The 21,863-nt window shown below is 43.1% G+C and overlaps 1 protein-coding gene across 5 annotated transcripts in view; it reads left to right on the top strand.

The window, feature by feature from the left end:
- The window catches only part of LOC124035026 (liprin-beta-1-like), a 53,207-nt gene that overhangs the window by 14,827 nt on the left and 16,517 nt on the right, over positions 1–21,863 (top strand). For 2 of the 5 annotated variants that reach the window (XM_046348438.1, XM_046348429.1), the window contains exons 2-13: positions 6,409–6,493; positions 7,689–7,900; positions 12,089–12,178; positions 14,283–14,396; positions 14,642–14,761; positions 15,600–15,692; positions 17,851–17,943; positions 19,145–19,262; positions 19,626–19,670; positions 20,800–20,861; positions 20,959–21,040; positions 21,369–21,514. In XM_046348438.1, coding sequence (XP_046204394.1) covers positions 6,430–6,493; positions 7,689–7,900; positions 12,089–12,178; positions 14,283–14,396; positions 14,642–14,761; positions 15,600–15,692; positions 17,851–17,943; positions 19,145–19,262; positions 19,626–19,670; positions 20,800–20,861; positions 20,959–21,040; positions 21,369–21,514 — 1,239 coding nt within the window. In that variant the 5' untranslated portion in view covers positions 6,409–6,429. The remainder of the gene's footprint in view (positions 1–6,408; positions 6,494–7,688; positions 7,901–12,088; positions 12,179–14,282; positions 14,397–14,641; positions 14,762–15,599; positions 15,693–17,850; positions 17,944–19,144; positions 19,263–19,625; positions 19,671–20,799; positions 20,862–20,958; positions 21,041–21,368; positions 21,515–21,863) is intronic. The other 3 variants (XM_046348454.1, XM_046348446.1, XM_046348463.1) reach the window with 3 other exon arrangements.

Here is a 21,863-nt window from a genome sequence, read left to right as displayed (position 1 = left end):
CATTATTTTTATTTCTACTTTGCACATTCTTCCATTGCAAAACTACCATTCCAGTGTTTTTCTTGCTATATTGTATTTACTTTGCCACCATGGCCTTTTTTGCCTTTACCTCCCTTCTCACCTCATTTGCTCACATTGTATATAGACTTGTTTATACTGTATGTTTGTTTTACTCCATGAGTAACTCTGTGTTGTTGTATCTGTCGAACTGCTTTGCTTTATCTTGGCCAGGTCGCAATTGTAAATGAGAACTTGTTCTCAACTTGCCTACCTGGTTAAATAAAGGTGAAATAAAAAATAAATAAAATATTGGCCATATACCACACCCCTCCGTGCCTTATTGCTTAATTATAAACTGGGTGGTTCGAGCCCTGAATGCTGATTGGCTGAATGCTGTGGTATATCAGACCGTATACCATGGGTATGACAACATTTTATTTTTACTATTCTAGTTACGTTGGTAACCAGTTTGTAATAGCAATAAGGCACTTTGGGTTTTTGGTACTGTATGTGGCCAATATACCTCGGCTAAATCAAATCAAATCAAATTTATTTATATAGCCCTTCGTACATCAGCTGATATCTCAAAGTGCTGTACAGAAACCCAGCCTAAAACCCCAAACAGCCCCAAACAGCAAACAATGCAGGTGTAAAAGCTCTAAGAGCTGTGTCCAGGCACTCAGCATTGCACGTGCTTAAGAACAGCCCTTCGATGTGCCTTATTTCTTATGTGTAATATGTTTAAGAGGAAAGGGTTGTCATTGTTGAATAGTTTGCTTACTGGTTACTTTGATATTTACGGTAAATTTGAGCTGCGGACCAAGAATGTCGCATTGCCAGACAACGTAAGGTAAGGATGTAATTTGAACTGAAAAGTAGATCTCTCTTTCACCACCCCGCTCCTCACTCTCCTTCATATCTCCTAGTGGGAATGGGGCCTAATAGCATATTTCCCTTGACCTTGAAGAGTTCATGGTCTTTTTTTTATTGTGCTGAGTCAAGTGCAGTCTACTGTGGCTGTCTAACGAATGAAAAGATGAAATCAAATACTTTTTTTAGCTGATTTTTTTTTGCCGTGAGACACGTCTGTTTCAACCTCCAATCTCTCTGTAACCTCCAATCTCTCTGTAACCTCCAATCTCTCTGTAACCTCCAATCTCTCTGTAACCTCCAATCTTTCTGTAACCTTCAAAGCTTTGAACGTTTTGCCACTTTTAGAAAGAAAACGAATGACTTTTGTTGTGCTTTATGACAGTTTTGTGTCACTGATGTTCATTGTCTTGGTGACATGATTAGGCTAGTTCTATTTTTGGTCATGAGTTTGGGAATATTTTTACCTTTTGAAATGACTTCAACCAATGGCCTGATACAAATCCAAACTATTTAGAAAAACAACTGCCTCTGAAAGTTACTAAATAAAGATTTGCCAGGAACTCTGGAATTACATTTCTGGGAGAGAGAAAAGATAAAAGGGTGTTAGAATGGCAACTCTTGAAAGTGTTTAACAGAAATCCTGTTAATGACTTTAAAATGGCTGATTAGCCCCAAAGTATGTATGGAGACCTTTTGGGGGGCAGCGTTAGCAGAGCACACATGTTTGTGCTCTTTTGAAAATAGCAGCTAAATACTAATTTACTTAACACAGCTCGCTAAGTTAGTGTGAAGTTAATTTCAGGCCTTCTCTCAAAAACCAAGGCAGAGATTTTTGGTTGTTAGCTACTGTAGCCTAAATCACCTCAACAAAATCTCCAATTTACACACCACAATTTGCGGAATATATGAATGACTCAATCTGTTAACGATAAAAGAACGTATGATGTTGGTATTTTCAACAGCATTTTCAACACTGTAAGCAGGGAAAATCCTGATGCATTCATTGCATGTATTTTCCATAAGGAAGATGTTGACCACAGGAATGCTGAAATGACAGTGGTAGGTGGCTGGGTGGTTTCCATAAAAAGTAAAACAGTGTTACACCCTAACACATTGGGGTCCTCCCCCCAGGAAGTGAGTCAGCAGCCAGTGAAGGAAAGCTCTCTGGAGTGGAGTTTACCTTGGCCCATACCATGGAGCATACTGCACTGTGTGAGTGGGTCAGTGGGAAGGGAAAGGGAGATACCTAGTCAGTTTTACAACAATGCATTCAACTGAAATGTGTCTTCCGCATTTAACCCCACCCTTCTGAATCAGAGCGGTGTGGGGGGCTGCCTTAATCGACCGTGATTGTCTGAGAAGCAGGCAAAACCTTATGGACTCAAATTGTAAAGCAGTGTCGTACTCATGCAAGACCATTGTAGCTCAAAACATAAATTCTCAGAGAATGTAGTTTTGGCATAGAAAAGGCCTGTATTGTTAGTGATGAAGAGTCTCTCTCTGTGTGTGTGCGTGTGTGCGCGCGCATCCTTTTGATCAGGAAGCTAGACTGAGAGAATGGCCTTGCTGTGCTTTTTGGGCCTTTTCTCCAAACTAGGGCCCAGAAGATGTTCCCTCGCTGGTCTCCAAAACAAAGTGTCCAGTGTCCATAGCGGTGGCTCACTCACTGTGCCAATAAATGGGGTAAATGGCTTAATTATTATTCTAAATGTGTGTCCAATGACCCACGCCTGACAGGGTAACCTAGGGAACACAGGAAGGGCTTAAGATTGGCCAACATTTCACATCAAGCACAAGGAGATCATATTTCTCGTTTGGATGGTCATTTGAACCCCACCGGCTGACATGTATTAAAAACGCGTTCAGGTTCAAATGTTTGCATGTTTAAAAAGAAACTGTGCCAGAGTAGGGAGTAAAGTTGTTCATTTGATGTTGCCTCAGGACACTTTAATGTTTAGCTAAATCCTCCTTATCTTACGGTCTTAAATGGCTCCAGCCAAAACTGTTTCATTTTTTTTTTTTTTTTGATGCGTTATGATTCTTAAACTTACGCACCTGTCAAACACTCTAGTACTAATGGTTATTATGTGCAGTCAATTTGAATCCAGAGTACTTCTTACACTTTTCTTTCTGGCCAAACTGATTTAACAACTAAATGTATAATAAAATAAAAATGTGTTATTTGAGAGGCTGTTTTCTCATTTCATGCTCCAGAGATTCCATTCCCCTTGCCTTTGAGCAGGCCGGGCCTAATTTCTGGGGGATAGATTATGAAATGACAAACTGATCAACACAGCTCCTTATTGAGGTGTACAGTCGGGAGCTGCTGCTGTGGCTTTGTTTTACGACTGCTCTGGATTTACGACATGGCTGCTCAAAAGTCGTTCCAATGTTTGATACTACTGAATCCAAAGATGTCTGGCTATTTGTATTTTCCAAAAGAGAAACATTAACTATGCACAACATCATTTTTACAACATGATTCTGGTCCAGAATGCCCTGCACTTATTTTCTTTATACTTGTATTATTTACAGTTCCTTGTCTTGCCGCCCTTGTATACACACAGCGCCACTAGTACTGTAGCTTATTTATGATGACTGACATTTACGGTGTTGTGGAGACGAGTCCATGTGAAATACAGATCTATGAATTACATTAACATGATGATGCTCCATTTGTCACATCTCCTCCATGACGTTATTAACTAAGTCTACACTCACATATTTCTGTCTCAACAGTTATTGTCTACTTAGTGTAAACTATTCTACCCAACCATGTGTTTTCATGACCGGCTTTGTTGTCAGAGGAATCCTTTTAAGTTCTAATGGTATTCTTCTTGTTGCTACCATGTTGTCATTTGGTGTTGCTACCATGCTATGTTGTCTTAAGTCTCTGTATGTAGTGTTGTGGTGTCTCGCTTGTTGTGATATATATATATATATCGCTCAAAAAAACAAAGGGAACACTAAAATAACACATCCTAGATCTGAATGAATGAAATATTCTTATTAAATACTTTTTTATATATAATAATATATAATAATAATAATAATATATGCCATTTAGCAGACTCTTTTATCCAAAGCGACTTACAGTCATGTGTGCATACATTCTACGTATGGGTGGTCCCGGGGATCGAACCCACTACCCTGGCGTTACAAGCGCCATGCTCTACCAACTGAGCTACAGAAGGACTACATAGTTGAATGTGCTGACAACAATATCACACAAATTATCAATGGAAATCAAATGTATCAACCCATGGAGGTCTGGATTTGGAGTCACACTCAAAATTAAAGTGGAAAACCACACTACAGGCTGATCCAACTTTGATGTAATGTCCTTAAAACAAGTCAAAATTAGGCTCAGTAGTGTGTGTGGCCTCCACGTGCCTGTATGACCTCCCTACAACGCCTGGGCATGCTCCTAATGAGGTGGTGGATGATCTCCTGAGGGATCTCCTCCCAGACCTGGACGAAAGCATCCGCCAACTCCTGGACAGTCTGTGGTGCAACGTGGCGTTGGTGGATGGAGCGAGACATGATGTCCCAGATGTGCTCAATTGGATTCAGGTCTGGGGAACGGGCTGTCCATAGCATCAATGCCTTCCTCTTGCAGGAACTGCTGACACACTCCAGCCACATGAGGTCTAGCATTGTCTTGCATTAGGAGGAACCCAGGGCCAACCGCACCAGCATATGGTCTCACAAGGGGTCTGAGGATCTCATCTCGGTTCCTAATGGCAGTCAGGCTACCTCTGGCGAGCACATGGAGGTCTGCGGCCCCCCAAAGAAATGCCACCCCACACCATGACTGACCCACCCCCAAACCGGTCATGCTGGAGGATGTTGCAGGCAGCAGAACATTCTCCACGGCATCTCCAGACTCTGTCACGTCTGTCACGTGCTTAGTGTGAATCTACTTTCATCTGTGAAGAGCACAGGGCGCCAGTGGCGAATTTGCCAATCTTTGTGTTCTCTGGCAAATGCCAAACGTTCTGCACGGTGTTGGGCTGTAAGCACAAATCCCACGTGTGGACGTCGGGCCCTCATACCACCCTCACGGAGTCTGTTTCTGACCGTTTGAGCAGACACATGCACATTTGTGGCCTGCTGGAGGTCATTTTGCAGAGCTCTGGCAGTGCTCCTCCTTGCACAAAGGCAGAGGTAGCGGTCCTGCTGCTGGGTTGTTGCCCTCCAACTGCCTCCTCCACGTCTCCTGATGTACTGGCCTGTCTCCTGGTAGTGCCTCCATGCTCTGGACACTACGCTGACACACAGCAAACCTTCTTGCCACAGCTCGCATTGATGTGCCATCCTGGATGAGCTGCACTACCTGAGCCACTTGTGTGGGTTGTAGACTCCGTCTCATGCTACCACTAGAGTGAAAGCACCGCCAGCATTCAAAAGTGACCAAAACATCAGCCAGGAAGCATAGGAACTGAGAAGTGGTCTGTGGTCACCACCTGCAGAACCACTCCTTTATTGGGGGTGTCTTGCTAATTGCCTATAATTTCCACTTGTTGTCTATTCCATTTGCACAACAGCATGTGAAATTTATTGTCAATCAGTGTTGCTTCCAAGTGGACAGTTTGATTTCACAGAAGAGTGATTGACTTGGAGTTACATTGTGTTGTTTAAGTGTTCCCTTTATTTTTTTGAGGTGTGTGTGTGTGTGTGTGTGTGTGTGTGTGTGTGTGTGTGTGTGTGTGTGTGTGTGTGTGTGTGTGTGTGTGTGTGTGTGTGAGAAATTATCCCAGCCCCCATCCCTGCAGGAGTCCTTTTGGTAGGCCATCATTGTCAATAAGAATTTGTTCTTAACTGTCTTGCCTAATTAAATAAAAAAATAGCCAAAACCTAGCCATGTCTTTTTTATGTCCTTGCGCATTCTGGTTCTTAGCAATCTCTAAGAGTGGCTTTTGTGTCAGCAACCCAGTAATTATATTTTCCTGTGAAACACTGAGCCGACTGACGATAAAGTGTTGCATATTTCTTAGCAGAAATGTCCTCCCCTCACTTCCTACCTTTTCAGACTCCATAGAGTTAGTTTTTTAAAAATTTTGGGGGGACTTCAATCTCATAAAAGCTCTTGCTCTAGTGATGTGGAGATTACATCTAAGTAACTACAAGCCTATACCTATGGCCAGCAGTTTTTCCCGACCACGGCTCAGTGGGCAAGAGCATGGCACTAGCAATGCCACGGTCATGGGTTCCATCCCACAGGGATCCCATACAAAGAATGTATGCACTCACTGCAAAGTAAGTCAGTCAGTGGAGGCTGCTGAGGGAAGAAATGGCTCAAATGGAATTACATCAAACACCTGGAAACATGTGTTTGTTGTATTTGATTCCATTCCACTGATTCCGCTCCAGTCATTACCATGAGCCCTTCCTCCCCAATTAAGGTGCCACCAACCTCCTGAGAAGTCAATAATAAGTGGCATGTATTACCTAACCCTCTAGTGGGTCAGGAAAAACACCTAGTCCTTAATTACATATAGCTTAATGGTTCCTTGTCCCGTTTCTTTCTCCCAGGGTGCCCACTGAGTGTTGAAGATGATGTCTGATGCCAGTGACATGTTGGCAGCAGCCTTGGAGCAGATGGATGGGATAATAGCAGGTAAGAATCTCTGTCACTGCTGCGTTGGCATGCTGAAGAACAACGACTGATCTCTCAGCATCACATTCACTGGCGCAACACTATCGGAGTTGGATAGTTAGACCTGGGACTGTGTTAACAAAGAGTCTGAGTAGGAGTGCTGATTCGGGATCAGTTTTGCCTTTTGGATCATAATGAATAAGATTATACGGACGGGGGCGGAGAGCTGATCCTAGAGCAGCACTCTGCCTCTGAGACACTTGATGCATACAGAAATGAATTTCCAGGACAATATGCCTTTCTCAATACTCACTGAAGGATTAGTGGTCATACCTGGCCCAACCAGTGTAGCTCTGCAACACACATTTCAAGAGGCAGAAGAACATTTTTAGACTGGCTAATTAACTGTGAATACCAGATCACACTCAGGCTAGTTTGAGCAAGTACTATCCCCTCATGTCGCTATCGCTAATTTTAACTGTTTTTGATGATCATGTTTTCAGGCAGGAACTAAAAAAAAATATTCAAGAAGTGGACATTTCCCATTGTGGTTTGATAGAGGAATTCAACATGTGGCAGTTAAATGTAGTACTGTAGCTGATGGGGATAAATGTGAAGCCCATCTCAGTACTTCAGTATGGCTGTATTAGTACAGTAATGTTAATGCACAGAGTCAGCATAGACTAGCTTTAAGGCTAATCTTATTTTATGCATTGGGTTAATTATAGGCCTGACATTTCAGTTAACTGTCCAATCACATGTCTACGTTTCCCAAGTAACTCTAGCCTTTCCGTCCTCATTCAAGCTCTTTCGCTCTCTCTTGTTCTCTCTTTCTGTCTCTCTTTTGCTATCCCACTCTTTCTCTGCCTGTAGCTGTGTTTCCCTGTAGTGTCTCGTGTGTAAATTAGCTAGATTTCCTCACTTGTCGTGTCGGCTAGTTCCTGTAATGAGGAGCAGTGACGTAATGGTATAACCGAGAGTTATTTTCGCTCTACTCTAGAAATGCAGGGCTGTTGTGAACCTGTTATACATTAAACAGAATGTCCTCTTTCTTAGGCTAAAATACAACAAGGTCATTTGATGAAATTGTACCAGTTAATAGACCTTATAAATGACTGAACTTCTTTCATGGGGAGGCTAACTGCAAATAGAGAATCTTTCTCCATCTTTAAAGTATGGAAACTGTTTAATTGAGAGTGTGTGTGTGTGTCCCCAGGCTCCAAGGCTATGGACTACTCTAACGGGCTGTTTGACTGCCAGTCGCCCACCTCTCCCTTCATGGGCAGCCTGCGGGCGCTGAACCTGCTGGAGGACCTCCGGGGCGTGCTGGAGCTAATGGACACAGAGGAGAGGGAGGGCCTGCGCTGCCAGATCCCTGACGCCACCGCAGACAGCCTGGTGGACTGGCTGCAGCAGGGACACCTGATGGTGAGACCAGTCAAAAGTAGTGCACTATATAAGGAATAGGGTGCTGTTTCAGATGCATCCACCCATGATGTTGATGATAAATCTCTGTGGTTGAATGTGCTGTATCTCAGTGTAGGGACTGCAAAGTCTTCCTGGTTTCGCTGGTGCTAAAACTAACTTTATCTAGAACCTTCTCAAAGCCATGTGTATGAAATCCTTTGTCACATCTAGTGACTTGGGAAAGACACACAAATCTGTGATGAGAGGACTAGGAGAATGTCAGATGTACTATAAACCGACATGGGAGACAATTGTTGCATTAATTTAAAGTTCATGTTCAGCTCCAATGACATCCCTCATCACATTAGTCTCCACAGCGGTGTCGTGTTACGGCTGGTGTTTGTCCAGACATGTCACGGAATGTGTAAATATAGGCCTGCTGTGGTGATTAACGGTGTGATAAGGTTAGATCCACAAAGGGGACATCTGTTGTTGTGGTGAATTACGGTGTGATAAGGTTAGATCCACAAAGGGGACATCTGTTGTTGTGGTGATTTACGGTGTGAGGGGACATCTGTTGTTGTTGTGTCCCTCGTGTTATTCCCTCGTGTGTCACTACAAAAACAACAAGTCTGAGACTCATCTGGTGGGGAATCTGGGATGGTATGTTGAAGAGCTCTACTGCTGTTTAGAAGAGAAGTATGGTATATGTCACGCCCTGACCTGAGATATGTTTTATTTTATATTTTGGTTAAGTCAGGGTGTGACTAGGGTGGGTACACTAGTTTTATATTGTCTAGGGTTTTTGTATTGTCTAGGGTTTTTGTAATTCTATGTTGGCCTGATATGGTTCCCAACCAGAGACAGCTGTTTATTGTTGTCTCTGATTGGGGATCATATTTAGGTAGCCATTTCCCTTTGGTGTTTGTGGGATCTTGTTCTATGTTTAGTTGCTTGTCTGCACTATTCGTAAAGCTTCACGTTTCGTTTGTGCTTGTTTATTTTGTTTTGCTGAGTTTCGGTTTTATTTAAAACATGTGGAACTCTACTCATGCTGCGCCTTGGTTTCATTTTTATAACGAACGTGACAGTATGAGGGTTAAAGGAGAAGTATGGTATGAGGGGATACATTATCACAGACATTTCCTGGTCAGTTTTAGCAGCAGAGTAGTAATATATAAACCCTCTAAATATTGACGAGGGGAAATGTTGGCTGGGGTTGAAGCTCCATTGGGCAGCTAGAGGATCTTGCTGTAGAGCAACCAGCCAGCACACCCATATCAAAGGCAGCTGGTTTTAACGTTGATTCTTTGTGCCGACTAATAGTATATGAATGATTAAGCCTATATATTTTGCTCTCTGCGTGTGCGCTCCGTTCCATTCTGTTTTGTAGCTGTTTTACAGCAGGAATGTTTCTGGAACACTGAGTTCAAACTAACAATGTGAAGCCCCTCTGGTCATCTTGTTCGCAGTTTTTTTTTTTTTTTTTATATATTTTTTTTACAGGGACAGTGCACATTAATCAACGTTTCCGTAAAAGTGCCGGCTACTTTTCAACCGCAGTCCCTGGGCAGGTTATTAAAAACAATTACAATATAGACAATAGCACCATAGAACAAGCAAGACATAGCAACATAGGACAAGCAAGACATAGCATACAGACAGAGCAACATAGGACAAGCAAGACGTAGCATACAGACAGAGCAACACAGAACAAAAAGCAGCAAGACAAAATTCATAAAAGCAACAAAGTGTTTCCACACCTCACAAGCAACAGAAAACATGGAAAGCGGCAACACACAGCTAGGGACCATGTTCACAAATCTGATTGACCTTTAGCCATGTCTTCAAGCATTTTGTGAAAGTGTGATATGTGGTGCAGTTATGTGTGTCTGATGGCAGTGTATTCCAGACATGGGAAGCTCTCACAGAGAATGCTGATTTACTAAAGGTGCTTTTCCTTAGGGGAACTATACAGTCACCTCTCATGGCAGACCTTGTGGATCTGCTGCCATATGTCTGGGTTTTCTGTTTAACAAAAATATTGAGTGGAGGGAGAGCCAGGCCATTAAGGATCTTGAATACAAGACATGCGTCGGTGTATTGCACAAGATTTTCCCAACTCAAGAGCTCATTTTTTCTAAGGATGTGACAATGATGATGGCTATTGGGCTTCCTATCAAGCACTTTGAGAGCCTGTTTGTAGACAGACTGAATAGGTTTTAATGTTGTACAGCCTGTCCTCGCTTTGAATGTTACAAGAACCTCTAATTTGATTCTCCAATGTCCACGAACAGGTCCTTGGAGTTGACAAAGCAAACAGCTCCCTGAACTCTTAGAGTATGCTGTAGTCAATGAGATAAAAGCCAGGTTTTGTGACAGACCGCTGTGAGAAACAACCCACTGATGTGGTGGGAACCAACTGCTTGCTGCAGAGACCACTGGGATCTAGGATTTGGGCCACGGGAAATGCCAGAGGCTGTGTGTACACTAGTAACTCTCTTCTGAAACCCACTCTGTGTGTACACTAGTAACTCTCTGCTGAAACCCACTCTGTGTACACTAGTAACTCTCTGCTGAAACCCATTCTGTGTGTACACTAGTAACTCTCTGCTGAAACTCACTCTGTGTGTACACTAGTAACTCTGCTGAAACCCACTCTGTGTGTACACTAGTAACTCTCTGCTGAAACCCACTCTGTGTGTACACTAGTAACTCTCTGCTGAAACCCACTCTGTGTGTACACTAGTAACTCTCTGCTGAAACCCACTCTGTGTGTACACTAGTAACTCTGCTGAAACTCACTCTGTGTGTACACTAGTAACTCTGCTGAAACCCACTCTGTGTGTACACTAGTAACTCTCTGCTGAAACCCACTCTGTGTACACTAGTAACTCTCTGCTGAAACCCATTCTGTGTGTACACTAGTAACTCTCTGCTGAAACTCACTCTGTGTGTACACTAGTAACTCTGCTGAAACCCACTCTGTGTGTACACTAGTAACTCTCTGCTGAAACCCACTCTGTGTGTACACTAGTAACTCTCTGCTGAAACCCACTCTGTGTGTACACTAGTAACTCTCTGCTGAAACCCACTCTGTGTGTACACTAGTAACTCTCTGCTGAAACCCACTCTGTGTGTACACTAGTAACTCTCTGCTGAAACCCACTCTGTGTGTACACTAGTAACTCTCTGCTGAAACCCACTCTGTGTGTACACTAGTAACTCTCTGCTGAAACCCACTCTGTGTGTACACTAGTAACTCTCTGCTGAAACCCACTCTGTGTGTACACTAGTAACTCTCTGCTGAAACCCACTCTGTGTGTACACTAGTAACTCTCTGCTGAAACCCACTCTGTGTGTACACTAGTAACTCTCTGCTGAAACCCACTCTGTGTGTACACTAGTAACTCTCTGCTGAAACCCACTCTGTGTGTACACTAGTAACTCTCTGCTGAAACCCACTCTGTGTGTACACTAGTAACTCTCTGCTGAAACCCACTGTGTGTACACTAGTAACTCTGCTGAAACCCACTCTGTGTGTACACTAGTAACTCTGCTGAAACCCACTCTGTGTGTACACTAGTAACTCTCTGCTGAAACCCACTCTGTGTGTACACTAGTAACTCTGCTGAAACCCACTCTGTGTGTACACTAGTAACTCTGCTGAAACCCACTCTGTGTACACTAGTAACTCTGCTGAAACCCACTCTGTGTGTACACTAGTAACTCTGCTGAAACCCATTCTGTGTACACTAGTCTCTTCGACCATTTAAGGTGTTGCAGGCAAAGGAAAGGGCAAATGCAACATCAATCACACAAAGCTGTCACTCGAAAGACTCTTGTGCAATTTGTTGTCTGATAATTGTCCATGTTTAAGGCACTTCCAATATGCCGTGTTCACCCTAGGACATATTCCAGTGTACCAGAGGTGCCACAGCATCGAACTTTAGCTTGATCTGACTTGATCTTGACACATTAAGCACTGAGCATGTCGTAAAGCTTTACCAGTGTAATAGAGGCTTCATCTCAGAACCCCAAAACCACCTCTTGTGTCCACGCTGTCCAGCTACTCATAACTTGATGAACATTTATGTTTAACGGTCTATCACAAAATACTATTGGAGGATGTATGTTAACACTCACAGACCAATCCCAAGTGCCACTCTTTCATTGACTCTTCATGTTGTCTTCTGTGCCTGCCTGCAGTCCAATGGTCACCACATCTCCATGAGTGGGGACCTCTACCAGGAGAGACTGTCTCGGCTGGAGGGTGACAAGGAATCCCTGGTGCTTCAGGTAGTGTCCAGTACACAACAACATGTTATAGCTAGTAGCCATCTTACCACGGTAGCCTAAATGGCTCATTTAAAGGGCTTTACAACCAAATTAATTGACAGCAAGTTACCTTTTTATTGTAATGAACTTAGCTTTGTCCCAGAACTGATTGCGCTTACAATAGCCAACTTACAAAAATGTTTGGCATGACCATAACCTCCTAACCTGCTACCAAAACCTGCGGGCTCTCCTTCACCGCCACCAATGTGAGTAAAACATTTAAACGTGTTAACCCTCGCAAGGCTGCCAGCCCAGACAGCATCCCTAGTTGCGTCCTCAGAGCATGCGCAGACCAGCTGGCTGGTGTGTTTACGGACACAGTCAATCGCTCCCTATCCCAATCTGCTGTTCCTACATGCTTCAAGAGGGCCACCATTGTTCCTGTACCCAAGAAATCTAAGGTAACTGAGCTCAACGACTATTGCCCTGTAGCACTCACTTCCATCATCATGAAGTGCTTTGAGAGACTAGTCAAGGATCATATCACCTCCACCCTACCTGACACCCTAGACCCACTTCAATTTCCTTACTGCCCGAATAGGTCCACATACAACGCAATCGCAATCACACTGCCCTAACCCATCTGGACTAGAGGAATACCTATGTAAGAATGCTGTTCATCGATTACAGCTCAGCATTTAACACCATAGCACTCTCCAAACTCTTCATTAAGCTTGAGACCTGGACTTTCTGACGGGATGCTCCCAGGTGGTGATGGTAGGAAACATCTCCACCCCGCTGATCCTCAACACTGGGGCCCCACAAGGGTGTGTTCTGAGCCCTCTCCTGTACTCCCTGTTCACCCATGACTGCGTGGCCACGCACGCCTCCAACTCAATCATCAAGTTTGCGGACGACACTACAGTGGTAGGCTTGATTACCAACAATGACGAGACGGCCTACAGGGAGGAGGTGAGGGCCCTCGGAGTGTGGTGTCAGAAAAATAACCTCACACTCAACGTCAACAAAACAAAGGAGATGATTTTGTACTTCAGGAAACAGCAGAGGGAGCACCCCCCTATCCACATCGATGGGACAGTAGTGGAGAGGGTAGTAAGTTTTAAGTTCCTTCGGCGTACACATCACAGACAAACTGAATTGGTCCACCAACACAGACAAACTGAATTGGTCCACCAACACAGACAGCGTGGTAAAGAAGGCGCAACAGCGCCTCTTCAACCTCATGAGGCTGATGAAATTCTGCTTGTCACCAAAAACACTCACAAACTTTTACAGATGCACAATCGAGAGCATCCTGGCGGGCTGTATCACAGCCTGGTACGGCAACTGCACCGCCCTCAACCATAACGCTCTCTAGAGGGTAGTGAGGTCTGCACAACGCATCACCGGGGGCAAACTACCTGCCCTCCAGGACACCTACACCACCCGATGTCACAGGAAGGCCAAAAAGATCATCAAGGATAACAACCACCCAAGCTACTGCCTGTTCACCCCACTATCTTCCAGAAGGTGTGGTCAGTACAGGTGCATCAAAGCTGGCACCGAGAGACTGTTAAGCAGCCATCACTAACATTGAGTGGCTGCTGCCAACATACTGACTCAAATCTCTAGCCACTTTAATAATTAGAAATTGGATTTAATAAATGTATCACTAGTCACATTAAACAAAGCCACTTTATATAATGTTTACATACCCTACACTGCTCATCTCATATGTATATACTGTATTCTATACCATCTACTGCATCTGGCCTATGCCGTTCAGCCATCGCTCATCCATGTATATTTATATGTACATATTTTTATTAATTCCTTTATACTTGTGTGTTTTTAAGGTAGTTGTTTTGAAATTGTTAGATTACTTGTTAGATATTACTGCATGGTTGGAACTAGAAGCACAAGCATTTCGCTACACTCACATTAACATTTGATTTGAGGAATTGGCTATACAGCACATACACATCTGGGACCAGGCTTTAATGCACTTGGTGTAGTAACTCAATTCCATTACTATGCACCATAATAATGTTTGTTAATATTGTAATTACTGTCTTACTACACAGATATAAGAGCAACTTAGTCTTAACCATGTGTTCCTGTGCAGGTGAGTGTGTTGACAGACCAGGTAGAGGCGCAGGGGGAGAAGATAAGGGACTTGGACATGTGTCTGGATGAGCACCGGGAGAAACTGAACGCCACTGAGGATATGCTGCAACAGGTCAGTTTGGAGGAGAACGGCCCCTGAACACGGGGCTCTGAAGTTATATTATTGTCACCACTGCTGAACAGCAAAACCAAGCAAGGCGAACTGTGTGTGTGTGTGTGTGTGTGTGTGTGTGTGTGTGTGTGTGTGTGTGTGTGTGTGTGTGTGTGTGTGTGTGTGTGTGTGTGTGTGTGTGTGTGTGTGTGTGTGTGTGTGTGTGTGTGTGTGTGTGTGTGTGTGTGTGTTTTGTGGTTTCGCAGGAACTCCTGTGCAGAACGGCTCTAGAGACTCAGAAACAAGACCTGATGGCCGAGGTGTCCAACCTGAAGCTGAACTCATTTGAGAAGGACAGACTGCACTTTGACTTCAGCGACAATGAGGTATGGCATGGGAGGCCTCTGCTTTAGGATTCATCCTCTTTGCAGTCTTTTTCCTCACCCTCGCGCTCTTACACACACACACACACACACACACACACACACTTTCTTGCTGCCCGAAAACTGTGTGGGGAGGGGAGGCTTATATCATCATGTGTTCAAAGCCGCAGTGTGTTGGGGCAAGTAAAGACACTGTTCACTGCCAAGAGAATGCCAGTTACCATGGCCAGGGGCACTGTGCCTTGTTTGAAGATATGCATGAGTTGCTCTCACTCAAATGTCTGGCATTAGGGTTTTGATAATGGGGAAATGTGAAGATTTCGCTTAACTCTGGTTGTATGGTTACCAACAAAGACCTAAAAGGTTGTTCATATCTTGTTTACACGGCAGTTCAGAGCAAAGCAGAACAGCTCTGGGATTTCTACTGTGCCTGGAAACTAGTCCCTCGTCACATGATATGGTCTCCGTGGGGATCAGTAGTTGGCCTTGGAGTATGTGGGAGAAAATTCTCTGTATAGGCTTCTTTTGATAAGAAAAAGCAAAGCTGTTCACTCGAATCGCTCCGATGTGATAAGTCTAATAAGCCCGACAGCTAAGCTGCCTTCTTCAGGATTCAAAATATTTATTTGATAAAATGAAAACCATGGCCATGTTTTGACGTATCTTAAGTAGCGCATGAGGAACAAGCAATCTTACCATATGGTTTATCAAGCCATCGGGGTGACTGTTCTAGGACTCTTTTTATTTCTGAGAAATTCTCTGATTGAACAAGCATGTTGTATGCAGCTTCCCTCCTTCCCCAGTACACTGTGGGCCATGCTGTCTTTCTCTCCCCTATCAGGACATGGTTCTGGAGATGAATGAACTGAGGTACAGAGTGACTGAGATGGAGAGTGAAAGAGTACAGTATGAGAAGAAACTGAAATCCACTAAGGTGAGTTATCATGTGGTCCTGTGGAGTAGGCCTACCTGCACTGCAATATGTAAGATATGAATTATTAATTCTGCTAAAAGAAATCTAGCCCATTTCTTCTTTACACTTACAGTGCCTTGCGAAAGTATTCGGCCCCCTTGAACTTTGCGACCTTTTGCCACATTTCAGGCTTCAAACATAAAGATATAAAACTGTGTTTTTTTGTGAAGAATCAACAACAAGAGGGACACAATCATGAAGTGGAACGACATTTATTGGATATTTCAAACTTTTTTAACAAATCCAAAACTGAAAAATTGGCAGTGCAAAATTATTCAGCCCCCTTAAGTTAATACTTTGTAGCGCCACCTTTTGCTGTGATTACAGCTGTAAGTCGCTTGGGGTATGTCTCGATCAGTTTTTCACATCGAGAGACTGAAATTTTTCCCATTCCTCCTTGCAAAACAGCTCGAGCTCAGTGAGGTTGGATGGAGAGCATTTGTGAACAGCAGTTTTCAGTTCTTTCCACAGATTCTCGATTGGATTCAGGTCTGGACTTGGCCATTCTAACACCTGGATATGTTTATTTTTGAACCATTCCATTGTAGATTTTGCTTTATGTTTTGGATCATTGTCTTGTTGGAAGACAAATCTCTGTCCCAGTCTCAGGTCTTTTGCAGACTCCATCAGGTTTTTCTTCCAGAATGGTCCTGTATTTGGCTCCATCCATCTTCCCATCAATTTTAACCATCTTCCCTGTCCCTGCTGAAGAAAAGCAGGCCCAAACCATGATGCTGACACCACCATGTTTGACAGTGGGGATGGTGTGTTCAGGGTGATGAGCTGTGTTGCTTTTACGCCAAACATAACGTTTTGCATTGTTGCCAAAAAGTTCCATTTTGGTTTCATCTGACCAGAGCACCTTCTTCCACATGTTTGGTGTGTCTCCCAGGTGGCTTGTGGCAAACTTTAAACAACACTTTTTATGGATATCTTTAAGAAATGGCTTTCTTCTTGCCACTCTTCCATAAAGGCCAGATTTGTGCAATATACGACTGATTGTTGTCCTATGGACAGAGTCTCCCACCTCAGCTGTAGATCTCTGCAGTTCATCCAGAGTGATCATGGGCCTCTTGGCTGCATCTCTGATCAGTCTTCTCTTTGTATGTGCTGAAAGTTTAGAGGGACGGCCAGGTCTTGGTAGATTTGCAGTGGTCTGATACTCCTTCCATTTCAATATTATCGCTTGCACAGTGCTCCTTGGGATGTTTAAAGCTTGGGAAATCTTTTTGTATCCAAATCCGGCTTTAAACTTCTTCACAACAGTATCTCGGACCTGCCTGGTGTGTTCCTTGTTCTTCATGATGCTCTGCGTTTTTAATGGACCTCTGAGACTATCACAGTGCAGGTGCATTTATACGGAGACTTGATTACACACAGGTGGATTGTATTTATCATCATTAGTCATTTAGGTCAACATTGGATCATTCAGAGATCCTCACTGAACTTCTGGAGAAAGTTTGCTGCACTGAAAGTAAAGGGGCTGAATAATTTTGCACGCCCAATTTTTCAGTTTTTACATTTACATTTAAGTCATTTAGCAGACTCTCTTATCCAGAGCGACTTACAAATTGGTGCATTCACCTTATGACATCCAGTAGAGCAGTCACTTTACAATAGTGCATCTAAATCTTAAAGGGGGGGGGGTGAGAAGGATTACTTATCCTATCCTAGGTATTCCTTAAAGAGGTGGGGTTTCAGGTGTCTCCGGAAGGTGGTGATTGACTCCGCTGTCCTGGCGTCGTGAGGGAGTTTGTTCCACCATTGGGGGGCCAGAGCAGCGAACAGTTTTGACTGGGCTGAGTTTTTGATTTGTTATAAAAGTTTGAAGTATCCAATAAATGTTGTTCCACTTCATGATTGTGTCCCACTTGTTGTTGATTCTTCACAAAAAATACAGTTTTATATCTTTATGTTTGAAGCCTGAAATGTGGCAAAAGGTCGCAAAGTTCAAGGGGGACGAATACTTTCGCAAGACACTGTATATCCTCTCTTCCTTCTTTGAATATTTTTCAAATCTTGAGTATCCTCTTCTCCTCCCCCTTTTGCTCTCTTTCTTTTATAACATCTCTCTTTTCTCTCTCTTTCCTTGGCTTACCTCTTTCTCTACCGCTACTAGTCATTAATGGCCAAGCTTTCTAGCCTGAAAATCAAAGTGGGCCAGATGCAGTATGAGAAACAGAGGAAGGAAAACAAACTGCAGGCCCTGAAGGTTGGCTTCTCCCAGGGTTTCTGCTTGTTGCCATCTGATATGGGGTTATGTGTGTTCAGTTTTTTTTGGTTTTTACATATTTCTAGCCAAAATTAAAGGTGTGTTAGTAGAAAAAGATCAACTCAACTGACTTATCATTAAAAACAATTCAATGATCCAAATGGTAAAATTGATGTGTTTTTCTGGTGCAGGTGCAAAAAGCTAAGCACTTATACATACAAATGTAAACATCCTTGTGGATGTGGCGACATCCACAAGACCCTAATTTAAGCATATAGCATATTTAATGTAAACCACAGGTATGTCTTCATTTTGGTGTTTTGTGACCTCTTTTAGAAGTCTGTTTTGCAATTCCTTTCATTTTTCCCCTCTTTCTTATGGATGAAATGTACTTTCTCTGTTTTTGTTTTGAAATCATTCATGCTTGATGTTCTGTCCCATGACATTTTGACACTAAGCTGGTCCAAGATCTGTTTATGTTGTTTTGCCAACACCTGTGGTCAATGGATTATCAAGACAGCACAAACAGGTCTGCGAACAGGCTATTATGACGCTGTCATGTAAAATGGCTCCTCCAACACTTGATGAGACATCAACCACCCCAGACCCCCGCACTGACCCCCACATCCCCACCTCCTCCATTAGTCACACCTGTTCTGGGTGTGTGTGTATCATTGTCTCTGCCTGTCAAGTCAGCATCTGATTGTTTGTGTTGTGGTTTGTTTGTGAAGGTGGGTGTTTGGTAAGGACAGAGGTGGGAAAGGGGGTGTTAAGTCAGTGGCCATGTTCCTGGCTGACTACATTGCAGAAGCCTGCCAGATCTCACAACACCTGGATAAGTGGTTAACATATCGGTTAACCACACCATAGTTATTGGGTGTGTTCCTCTGCCCAGGTGTTGCTGATGCATGCCAGAATTGACAAGCCCTGGATATGTGGTTAGCTGATATAAAATACCTATGCTATAGCAATCTGGTGACTGACGGCACAGTCGATGACATGGCACACAACCATTGGTTGATGCAATGCAACGTCAAAGCAGGGGAACACAACCATTCTCTTGCTCAACTGCGCAGTCGATGACGTGGCATACAACCATTTGTTGATGCGATGCGGCAGTACGTCTGCAATGTAGTTGGCCTGGAATGCAACCAGTGTTTTTTGTGAGGATGTCGCTGACTAACTGTTGTGTGTTGAGCAGGAGGAGCTGGCAATGCTGAGGAGGCATCTGGAGGGAAGGGACGGAGAGCTGAGGAGGTTACACGACGAGACTGGGTTCAGAGGCATCACACCGGTTGGAATGGACAGTGGAGACAGAGGTGACATCATGGGCCGCAGTTGACTTTCTATCTGTGTCTTTACTCAATGGGCTGGTTTCCCGGATACAGATTAGGCCTAGTTCTACACTAAAAGGTCTATCCAATGAAGATCTGTGACACATGTTCCATTAAGCAAAGATAACATTTTGGTTACACTTTACTGAAAGCAGACAGGTATAATGCGTTATAACGTGTTATAAGCATGTATGAGCATTTGTCTTATTATTATGCTTATAATATATTATGTCTCTGATATTGCAGTTTGTCATACTTTGTAACCAATCAACATGATTTAAAAGAATACAGTCTTGATGAAACTGAAGTTGTCAGAAACTGAAGCCAGTAATTCTGTGTCCTGTTTAGTCTCTCACCCAGATGAAACTCTTAAATTGAGGCTGAAAGAGAAACGTAAGGTTATGCGTTTTATCAATTCTTGTATTTATTATTATTTGCTCTTGCTCATCTGTCCCCTGTTTGCATGTATGGGCATGAATGGCCCATCTGAACTTTGCTTGTCCATAACCCATTGGAAAGCTACTTAATACTGTGTATATACTCTGTGAAATCATTTTATCAGTACAGCCACCGATATTTTAGAACTCAAATAAGTGAATGAAAAGATATCAGTGGTTTGTATTGCAGAAAGGTTTTTTGCCTTTATGTACTGTAAGAATGGTAAAGTTAGTTGACTTAAATATCTTAAAGGTGCATTCTGTTCTCTGTCCTCCATGGCAATTAGATGAAGTTGAAATGTAAACTTGTAAAACACAACCTATACACAACAAGAAATATGTTGTTCAAATTTATTCACCTGCTCTTCTTTGGTATTGTGATTTCCCAAAAGCTCTCTACACAACATATTGATTACAATGTAAATCAAATTTATTGATTGTGCCTTTAAGACTGTCCTAGGGATTTATAAATATATACGATGATAGACCGTCTACATTTCAAAACATCCCTTCCTCTCATCTGTTATGGTATAGATGCCCGCCCGCTCGCTCACTGTTCAGTCTGTTCTCCCATCTTCCTGCTTTCTCCTTCAACCAACACCTCCTTCAACCACAGACCTCTCCTTCTCACCCTTTCCTTACTCTTCTCTCCTCTCACCACTTGCTCTCTCCATCAACACCCAGCGTGCTGTCTGCTAACCCTCATCGTCAGTCCATCATCCTTGTCATCTTCGTGTCTTTATTGTGACAGCTATAGAAAAGCGCATTGACTTGGTGGGTAAAACTAAGTCCAAATCCTTCACCTCAAGGTTCCCTCAACTGTTAGATGTGGTACTTATTTCACTGTGAGGCTAGGAAGTAGTTAAGACTACATGGATAGGGAGTCAAAATGTCCCCCAGGAGGTCTCCCTGACTGTTTAGGTAGTGCTGTTGGATACTAATGTATATTGACAGCTCTCTAAATAATGTACTGTTGTACCATAGATCACTATGGATGAGTTAGTCAGAGGACCCCAGACATACCTTTACCCGGAGTTGACCCAGCTGTATATTCTCTAGCAAAAATCTATTTCTTTACCCTTCAGATGTGGAAGTGCAGAGAATGAAAAAAGCAGTGGAATCACTGATGGCAGCCAATGAGGAGAAGGTACAGTAAACTACAGTTGACCCCACCGCCCTCCATCATGATTCTTAGATGGTTAGTTTTGTCAAGTTTGATCTTTGTGACCCCTCTGCCCCTGTAGGATCGTAAAATTGAGGAGTTGAGGCAGTCGCTGCTGCGCTACAAGAAGGTCCAGGACAGGAGTTCAATGCAAGGGAAGAAAGGTTTGAGAAACCATGTTCTCTCTCTAAAACAATGTGCTATTACCATGTTATTTTTTTAGGCGAGAAACACTCTTATCATACTGTAGTTTGTTTGTTTGTTCAAGATCAAAGAAGTAACACTACAAACAATGCTGAGTGACCTTGTGAATGTTAGTAGTGATTTGTAAGAGCAGATAGAAATCTTCTTGAGGTAAATATTTAAAAAATTTGAATGTCAAAGCCTCATATCTGGCAGTGGGCTCCAATAATAGAATGGCCAACTCTGAACTCTCTCTCTGGGCTACATAAATATCTGCCTGATAAAAATAACTTTCATATTCCATTCCAGAGAGAACCCAAGACTGCGAGAGTGACGAGAGTAACAGCGACAGCTCCCTCTCCGTGATGTCAATGACAACCACCCTGGTTGCCATGGAGTCGGCGAGGCACGCTCTAGCCGGAGACGAGGAAGTAGCAGGGAAAAGCCCAGACGAGGTACAAGATGACTTGTCATAACTACTAAACATCATTCATAGAAATATATTGACTAGAACGGGTCGAGGCCCTCTGATCACAGAACAGATTATATTTCTATGAATGTCCTCAGAAAAACTCGAAGCCTTCAGATGTCCTCCAACCAATAAAACAGCTAGTTACACATTTTTGAACGAGGTGTTGAGTCACTGTCACTTCGTCAAATTAGGTTGATAACATTCAACATCACTTTGCAGTGACACTTTTGATGGTTGTCTGTTTTGAATTATGACAAGCACTATCTTTACTGCTCGTTACCCTTAATCTACTAAATTGTGACAACACTGACACAAAAAAGGTAAACTGTCAT

This window comes from Oncorhynchus gorbuscha, linkage group LG01 (assembly GCF_021184085.1).
Source record: "Oncorhynchus gorbuscha isolate QuinsamMale2020 ecotype Even-year linkage group LG01, OgorEven_v1.0, whole genome shotgun sequence".
NCBI classification, from domain to species: Eukaryota; Metazoa; Chordata; class Actinopteri; order Salmoniformes; family Salmonidae; genus Oncorhynchus; species Oncorhynchus gorbuscha.
Note: the sequence above shows the minus strand (reverse complement) of the source record. Positions and strands in the feature narration are given on the sequence as shown.